Source organism: Planococcus citri, chromosome 4 (genome assembly GCF_950023065.1).
Source record: "Planococcus citri chromosome 4, ihPlaCitr1.1, whole genome shotgun sequence".
Lineage (NCBI taxonomy): Eukaryota > Metazoa > Arthropoda > Insecta > Hemiptera > Pseudococcidae > Planococcus > Planococcus citri.
Window position 1 is genome coordinate 6,332,764 of NC_088680.1, and position 9,794 is coordinate 6,342,557.

Genomic DNA, 9,794 nt, shown 5'->3' on the forward strand with positions numbered 1-9,794 from the left:
CTTCTTCTTCTTCTTCTAGCTCATCATCATCGTGTTCGAAATGGGTGTTGGGTTTGTACCTTTACTGTGAAGGTATTGTTTCCAGCGCATAAACGATGAGCAGAGCCAACAGGGTTTGTGTTTAGCAAACTGAACGAGAGACGAGAGGATGAAGTATGCGGGGTACTTGTCAAGATACACCATACGGGAAATTCACCCATAGCTATTCGCCATAGTAGTACGAGTATATGTTGGTATCAAAAAGATGATAGATACCATCATGTTGGGTAAAAAATAACGTTATCGTATCGTACGGTCTCCTCGCATCATTTACCTCGTGGAAAATTACCAATTCGAAACAATAATCGCTCAACACTTTCTATATAAGCCATCGTATAACTCGTCGCCCAAAGAAAAAGCTCAATTTGCAATCATTATGTACTCGTGGTTGCAAAAACGAAAAAAAAAAGTCTCTTTCACGCGTACCTAACGATTAAAACACCGGCAAAATGTTTATTATATCGAATACAACGTATAAGTACAGCATAGGTATACGAAACTAGTTCAAATAGTCGTTCAAATTACTATTATTACCGCAGAGCGTGGAGCGAAAAAAAATCTACACGGTGTAGGGTAAGGTACTTACCTTATACACCAAGCTATAGGTACTAATTTGAATGAATTTTTAAAAACCGGTTCCGGTCCGAGCTGCTAAAACAAAGACGTTGTATAATACTTACCTACGAGTATACAGTATTCATATTTTTTCGAATCTCCTGCTCGAGTGAAAATTCTCCGCTCAAGTACAATTTAACCTAACGGAAGAAATTTCCCCAACTTGATCACACACAACGAGTGATTCTTATCGATTTATTTATAATACCTATCTACCTATCTCGAGTACCTTTTCATCGCTTATCAATTCAATGCCTGTCTAATTTATGCACTTGAAAGTCGTACAAGGTATTTATATAGGTAATTGAATTTGTAATTTCTCGAGTCTGCTGGTTTACATCTTTCGATGAAACGTTTCTTGAAAATTTGTTTCTTGGGAGAGGGTATCTGTGGTTAAAATAGGTGAATCTGACGTTGGCTCAGATTTTGAAAATACTCACAAGACATATCTTTGAGAGGTTGGTGAACTTGGAAAAAGTTTTAGAGCTGAAAAAATTTCACTCAATGCTCCTTCCCCCTCCCCTATGCGAAAAAATCGCGTTTTTCATCCCAAAAATTCTTCACCACATATTGACCAACAGTTTTGAAATCGAAATGATGTGTAGAGCAAATAGTAGAAAGAGAGGTGGGGGGGGGTCAATCTATGAATTTTTTTCAATTTTTTGCCCTGCATTTTAGCCAAAAATCCCAATCGTTTCAACTACAAAATTAAAACTACATTTTGTGGCCAAATGTTGTCCTCACCTCAAGTCATAATATTTATGATTTTTTTTTTCAAATTTTGTTATTATGGTGGGACAGCGTCAAAAATGCAAAAAAAACAACTTAATAAGGGCTTTTTAATCGTTTTTGAACTCATAAAATGTGTCATTCCGCAGGTATAATGGGCCCATTTGGTCGATATTGAGTTATGTGTGAGGGGGGGGGGGGGGGGGGTGAAGTAGACCTCCGGAGCAATCATATGAGCTGTATAGAAGCTCAAAAAGTGCAAAAAAAAACTCCAAAAAAATCCGTAATTAAAAATTTAAAAAGCTCAAATTTTGAGAAAATTGACTTCAAAGTTTTTTTTTGAAAAAAGCTGAAATTTCATGTAATCCCAAAACCTTCATACCTAAAATTGAAGATTATTGTTTCTGATGTCAAATATTACTACCCACCTGCAATAGTGATTTTTTTTTACTCAATGTTTTCATGTTTATGAGTATTTTAAGCCTGAAAAACAATGATTAATAATTTAAAATTTTGCATAAAAATTCATTACTCTGTTCAAAAGCAAAAAAAAAATATTAAATTACATTTTCTGTCAAAATTCAACTTGTAAAAATAAAAATTGTAAAAAATTTTTTTTAAAAATTTGTTCCTGAGGTGCGATTTGAACCCATACCTCCTGATCCGCAATTCATTACCAGTGCCACATGGCTAAGGCTGCAGCTAGGTAAGTTGTGTTTTTGAATGGTATACATGTTTCCACTGGCAACTAGGTGCTGTATAATTTGGAGGGTATTTTTTTGGAAGTCTTCGGAAATGAATTTACCGTGAAAAAAAAACAAAATCAACCAAATGGGCCCTTCTTGGAAAAACTTTAGTTCCGTTTTTCTCCGCTTGGGGCGCACCTGCGGCCTTGATACTTTAACACGTGATAGTCGGATATGTTCTACATCGAAATCCATCAAAACCTCGATTGTCGATTCTCTCGACTTTTTCACTAAAAAAAACACGATTATCTCGATAAATAGAAACGACCAAATGGGCCCATTACCTACAGAATGACACAAATAAAGGTCATATCGAATAGCTAATTTCAGACTATCTGCTAAGGTAAATAGTAGCTTTTGAAAATGGATTTTGGATTTTACTTGTTAAAAGAAAGTTTTTACAGTTTCAAAAGTTGGTGAATAATGGAATTTAAAAATTGTTGAAAAAAAGGTCATTGAGAAATGTCCAAAATCCAGATTCTTGAAAATCTGCCGAAATCCTAGTGAAAAAAACACATCTACTTAATGAGACCCGGTTGCTCTTTCACAAAATCTGCTCAATCACATGTGATTTCAAAGCCAGCAAGCTGATCAATCTAGATGATGAGCGTGAAGTCTAAGACCAATGCAGAAGACGTTGTAGAGATATGGAGAAAGTACCTACTGCAAGAAGCTATACGCTGGTTGCCGGGGAAGAGGAGCAAACTGATGCCCCTAGGTTCAAAGTCATGGAGGAGAAGGAGCTACCAATCTTACTTGATGAGGTCATCAATGCCATCGAGTACTTGGAAAAAGCACAAAGCACCAGGACTACATAAGATAATGGCTGAGGTCTTCAAAACTGGAAGCGAAGAAATCATTTGCCGAATCCATAACATATGCAACTTTATATGGATGAGCGGCGAATGTCCAGAGGACTGGGTACAGTTGACATAAGTCACTGTATAAAAAAGGATCTCCTGAGAACTGGTAGAACTACAGAACAATCTCTTTGATGAATCGCGCCAGCAAAGTACTACTGAAGATCATGTATGGTAGGTTATACTTGCTCATATATAGTCAAATTCCTCCAGAACAAGCAGGATTCTTGAAGGGAAGAGGAACTAGGGAGCAGATCCTCAACCTCAGTCTGCTTATTGAGAAAGCATGGGAATACAATGTGTGCACTGTGCTATGTTTTGTTGATTACTAGAAAGTGTTTGACTGTGTATGTACAATCGAATAAGCTGTGGAACATTGTACTCAAGGTAGGGGCGCGGCACTGCACGAATTGCGTCCCGAAAGTACGAAAAGGCACGAATTGCGTCCCAAGTAATATTTTGCTAGGCACGAATTGCGTCCCAAAGCAACCCTTTCGAGATCATTAGAATTGGACACGAATTGCGTCCCAAGGTTAGGGTGTTAGATAGGTTGGATGGTCGTTTTTAGAGAAATAAGAAGAATACGTACAAATTAACGTATACAAATATGCGTTGTTCTGACTTCGATGGGACCTTTTTGCTTTTCATTTGTGGAGCTGAAATTTCTAAAAAAAAATCATTCAAATTATGAAAATTTTGAACCGAAAAAATCAATCTCCTCCCATGAAAAATAATTGTTCTTTTACTTATAAAAATACAAATTTTCAAAAGCTTTTTCCCCTGCTACGCTTGGGCCAATTTGTTTATATTTTGTTTTCATTTTTATAAAACAAAAAAATTCTGCTTGAGGCTTCTAAAAATTGAAAAATGAACATGCAAATTTTTTATAAGTCATAATGGGCTATGAATATCCGTAACTTAATGGCTACTACCCATCATATGTGTTGAGTACTTATATCAAGTGGCAAAATTGTCTTCTCACACTTCATTTCACATTAAAAAGCTCAATGTTATAATCAGCAAAATAGGTATAGGTATTTTTTTGTCACATCAGTCGGCAAATTTCTGATCGAACACCTCCCCCTCCCCCAAAGAAAATGCCTGGTTTCGTCCCTGGAAAAAATGTTTGTAAATTTTGACATTGGTGGTTTTTTAAACAAATTCCTCACGCTCGATTTTTTCATTTTTCAGCATTTTTTTTTTTCAAAACCCTGGGACCCTAGTGTTGTGTTTTCAATTCTTTTAGAGTTCAAGCGTATGGATGTCAAGTTATTTGAAATAACATTGGTAATGCAAGACGAAATGGTACTCCTTACTTTGTGAGTACATTTTTTTTCTATTTTGACCCACTTCTTTTGTTTAAAATATACCTGCCCCAGCGGACGCAATTCGTGCCTGTTTGGGACGCAATTCGAGCCTACCCATTTGTACCACCCGTGGCGCGGGACGCAATTCGTGTCCAGCCAGGGGCGCCAATACATGTGGTGTGGCTGATGAAACAATTTATTGTAGGAAGGGAACATGGCAAATGTCCAAATCAACAGAGAAACAACATGTGGGAGAAATTCCACCTAGAGAGAGGAGTATAAGAAGGCTGTATTCTATCCCCACTCCTGTTCAATCTATAGGGAGCATTTATAATTCCAGAGACGCTGCAGCTAATTGTAGCAGAAAACGCCAATGATGATGGCTCTGATGAATGGCAGGGAGGAGTATCAATCAGAGGTGTACAAATGTCAAATCTTCACACTGCTGATGACACAGCCCTCATCGCTTCAAGACATGTGTTGAAAATACTACCATTTTTCTGAAATGTCTGGAAGAGGTTAGCGCAGAATATGGCTCGCTGATGAATAAAGCAAAGAAGAAGATCATGATCATGAATCAGCCTGAGAACAACTCGACCTGAAATCCAGGAAATTGAGGGAATCAAAGTGGTGAATTGATTCGTGTACCTGGGATCTATTGTTGATAACAAAGGAGATACCCTTACAACAATGGCTATGCTAATTTTGGTGTGAATGTCGACCCATCCACATCCGTCACTTTTGGATGCCACATGTCAATGTGAATTTTGACCCTATGTTGATGCAATTGTTGACCAATGCTGATTGGCATTCATGTCAACAATTGGCTCTACACAGGGTTGATATTTACACCGACATGTAGGATCCAAATGTGACGGATGTGGATGGATCGACATTGGCATCAAAATTCATATCGACATCCTGCTACGTAAAATTATGAAATTTTAGTTTCAAAATTGAAATTTTTTCCAAAAATGATTTCTGTTAGGTTTAGGTGGCCATTGCTCATGCTGAAAGCAGCAGTGATGCGGAGACCACCTCTGAGAAGTACAGACTTATACAATCTAGAAGTTGATCACGAAAGTCAGTATATTGAGAAAGGTGCCAAACTTTATCTAAGAGTACTAAACTAATACGCTTGGTGGCGTAGTGGGTTGAGCCATGGCTTTCTGAACAAGAGGGTGTGGGTTCAAATCCCACTAGAAACGCAGGCGTTAACGTGTAATGTATACATTGTAGTGCATTTAACATCTATTACATGTTAAGCTCCGAGCACCAGAACAGCAGAGGCAACAGAAATGCACACAATCTGTTGCCGGTATCAAAAAGCCGTAACTGGTTGAGCACCTATAGGTAGTAGTGATTACTGAACTCAGGGTTGTAAAAAACCCGGCTAGCGATGTATGGGCTACATACTTTGTAGCAGTGTTGAAAGAACGCGAAAAAAATTTCCGCGTTCTTGTTCTTTGATCTTGTTCTTGATGTATCAGGAGCGTTCTTGATCTTGTTTTTGTTCTTTGTTATCAAATTATGTTCTTGTTTTTGTTCTTGTTCTTTCAAATTTTTGCCACACAGTTTCGTTCTTGTTCTTGTTCTTTACCAGCAAGAACGCCTGTTCTTGGTTGTTTTTATTTTTGTTCTTGTTGAGTTCTCAAATTTTTGCCACACAGTTTCGTTCTTGTTCTTGTTCTTTACCAGCAAGAACGCCTGTTCTTGGTTGTTTTTATTTTTGTTCTTGTTGAGTTCTTTCCTTGCGTGCTTGCGTTCTTTCACTAGCGTTCTTGCTAGTTTCAAATCAGCTGACAATTTTATCAATATTTTGCAAAAATTACACCCTTTTTTTACGATTTTTTCACAAGTTACAAAATTTTTTGCATAAATTTCCATAGAAATTCGTAGCTATGACAATGGTGTAAGAAAAAAATGAAAGAACATTTAAGAACAAGAACAAAGAACAAAGAACAGATCAAGAACAAAGAACATGGGATGTTTTCCCGTTCTTGTTCCCGTTCTTGTTCTTGAGGAGATTTTGATTCTGTTCTTGCTCTTGTTCTTGTTCTTTCAAAATATTGGTTTTGCGGTTTTGTTCTTGTTCTTATTGTTCTTGAAAAAATTTGAATTCTGTTTTCATTCTTGTTCTTGTTCTTCAAAAAATGTTCCGTTCTTTTAAATTTTGTTCCGTTCTTGTGCTGTTCTTTCAACACTGCTTTGTAGATAGCGTAGAAAGCAACGGGAAACTACTACATGTTAGCTCAAAAAATGTTGATTCCCTAGAATAATCGCAGTGGCATATATGCATTCGCCTCACCCTGTTAGGGTACCACTTAATATGATTTCCAATGTCCTGTAAAAAGGATATGGAACCATGACGACGACTAAACTAATACATTTTCATGTCGACAACATGTCAATGTTAATGTTGATGTGAAATTCGACATCAACAATTACATCCACAATATCGACATAACATCAACTCCAAACTAGGGAAAAATGAATATCAATGCCATTAAAAATTAGTTTTCCTCTTTAAACTATTAGATAATATTTTGAAATGTTTACCTACCAAACTTTTAAACACTGAAACAGAAATTTCAATTCTGAAAAATTTGTCGACATAGTTGTAGGTAGATGCAAATTTTGAGCTTCAAAATCAACATCTACATGTCAAGATGATATGTCGAGGTACCTATCAGAAATAATGAAAAATTTCTGGAAATAGAAGATTCCTAGAGTAAAGATGATATGGTTAGATGCAGCAGTGAGCAAGACTCTGAAGATAAGGCTCATAAATGCTCTGGTTTTCTCAGTTTTTCTCAATGTGTCAGAAACCTGGACAGTGCCCGAAGTAGACAGGAGAAAAATTGACGCGCTCGAAATGTGATGCTGGAGGAGAATTCTTTTTTCATTTTAGGCAGGGTGGAGGGAGCAAGAGGGTGCGGATGCTCTCGCCCAAAACAGAGACATATGCGGAACGGCACCAAGAAGAAGAATAGTTTAAAAATCGGAGTCAATGTCTGATTCACCTTTGATAATCAGAGGTACTCTTTAAACGTACCTTTTTTTTATTGCCTTGGAAGTTTTTTTGGGGATTTTTTTCAACTTTGTTTTTCCTTTTGAAAAATTCTTATTTTGTGAAATTATTGAAGAGGGGAGAAGGAAGCAAAACTAGAACATGTTCAAGACCATTCATCACAAGTAATTTCTGCAAAGCATAAAAACCTTATGGCAAAAAAATTGAATACAGGCTCAACTTGCTGTCAAGAACTTATCCATCAAGCAGGAACACATAAGAACTCCCCCTCCCCACCCACCGGTTAAATTTGTACGGTTGTAGAGGAAATTGTTCCGGAGGTGGATTAATCGGCTACTTCATCCCTCAAATCGGTGGAAAAATCAAAACGTTGTCCGCCTGCAAACCAGTATTTGCCGAAATAATCAAAATCATGTTTAGAGGACTTGCAAAATTTAGACTGGGGCATTCCTATAAATGGTGTCGTTATAAACGGTTCGAAGTAAATCAGATCTCTGTCGTAAGTCTGGAATTTCTCAACGGGCATGGCCTCGAGAAGCAGATAAAACTGATCGATGCTGTTGTTGGTCAAGCACCATCCTTCGTAGAACTCATCCAACACCTCGAAAAAATTGTCTTCTCTTTTTTGGAAACCAAATTCACGATACAACTCCCAATACTGATGTTTGGTGAAATTTCCAAGAGCGTGGTCTCTCGACTGTAGCAGAAAGAACTCCTGGACGGCGATCTCGTACTGGTCCGGGTTTGGATATTTCTTTTTCAATAGTCTCTCGAATGTTCTTCTGAAATTCGAGAAACGATGTTCCATGAAACTCTTCCAAGCTGAGAAGTACTTCAAAACTGTTTCGTAATACGGGTATAATTCGCCTTGGAACTCGTCTTCGGAAAAACCATTATCTGCTACTAGATTTACGATCTCATTACCAATAAGTTTAGGTGCGAGGAATTCCAAGACATTCTTGAAATCATCTTTGCTCAAACTGGTGTCGCGACTCAGGGACTTTATTTTGGGTGCTTCTTTCAATTTTTTAAGATGATGCGCGAGACCAAGTAATTCATTTACTGTATATTCGCCGTCAGTCATGGTTTGATTCTTGTAAATGGTTTCGTAAAGGTCTTCCATTACAAGCATTGCGCAAATGAAACGGATGTGGATCTGTAGGGAGGAAAAAATGGTTCATTAGTGTAACTTGCAGATCTCGATAAATACATTTACTATTTTAGAGAAAAGTTTCATCTATTTGTAATATTATTTATTTTTGATCTTACGAAATTAGATGTAGGTAGAGGTACTCACCAGAGGGTTCATCATTTTCGTAACAAAATTGAAAAGTAGTCGTCAAACCAAAAACTATAACTTTAGTTGAAAAACTTGTCGCAAAAAATTTCATATCAAGTTTTAACTCTTATGGCTCAAAGCATAGTAAACGAAAAAATAAAAAGGTATCTTTACTTCAACTCATCAGACATCACTTATCAAAAAAAATTCAATTCGGATTATTTTAGATTCAAAGTCGATAATAAACAGCTGAATTTAATTTTAAAAGTTTCGTTTTCAAATTACCTAATAACTGAAACAGATACCACTTCTGCGAATCAGAAACGTTATTTTTTAAAATGAAAGATATGCCTCAAGATTACGAAGACTTCAAAATTTTTGTGCCTGTGGGATTTTTTTCCGTACGAAAATTCAAAGTTATTGTTGTTCAAATCTGAAGAACTTTGCATCAGAAATTAATTATGATGAAGGGGGCGGGGGTGGTGATTAAATCAATGAGCCCCTCGGTCTAATCGATCAATATGTATAATTGTATAACTCACAAGGGAACCTCTTGAGGTGTCACACTCCGATTTGAACGGGACCGCGATTTTTGAAAAGAGCATAGTCTAAACCGCCCAAAACCAAATATTTTCAGCTGCCCAAGTTCATTTTTCGATTTTTGGCGAATTTTTGAAAATTCAAAATTGACTGTTATTGGCGATTTATGCTTTTTTTTCAAAAGTACGAACTTGATCAGTAAAAATGGTAAAAATAAGTCCCAAAACTAATATTAATTACCCAAATCCAAATTTTACCATTTCCAGCAATTCTGGAGCCTCCAGCGCGATTTTTAAAATTTCTCCAGAATTTTGAATTTGCTCCAGAAGGCGTGAATATGAAGTTGGCCAGCTAAAATCGAGTTGTATATTACACTCGACCTGCTTAACGAGTTTATCAAAATTTGAGCCGATTTTGTGAGTGACATCTCAAGAGTGGTTTTTTGAGGAGTCACTCTCGCTCCAAAACGGCTGGAAATGGTAGAGTTTGTGCTCCGGGGGTTAGTTCTTAAAGAAATACAGCGATTCGCACAAATTTAAAAAATTTCCTCACAAACGGGAAACTTTTGATTTTTTTGATTTTTTAATTTTGAAAAAAGCAGGTCAAAAAATCACCCTTGAGGTGTCACTCCCAAAATCGGCTCAAATG

The 9,794-nt window shown here is 36.9% G+C and overlaps 1 protein-coding gene across 1 annotated transcript; it reads right to left on the reverse strand.

The window, feature by feature from the left end:
* Positions 1-478: 478 nt before the first annotated feature.
* Positions 479-8,768, reverse strand: LOC135845780 (uncharacterized). Its single transcript, XM_065364607.1, has 2 exons — positions 8,625-8,768; positions 479-8,483 (listed from the first exon to the last, which is right to left on the reverse strand). Exons 1-2 carry the CDS (start codon positions 8,637-8,639, stop codon positions 7,653-7,655), a joined length of 846 nt encoding a protein of 281 aa, XP_065220679.1. The 5' UTR covers positions 8,640-8,768; the 3' UTR covers positions 479-7,652.
* Between the last annotated feature and the right edge of the window lie 1,026 nt (positions 8,769-9,794).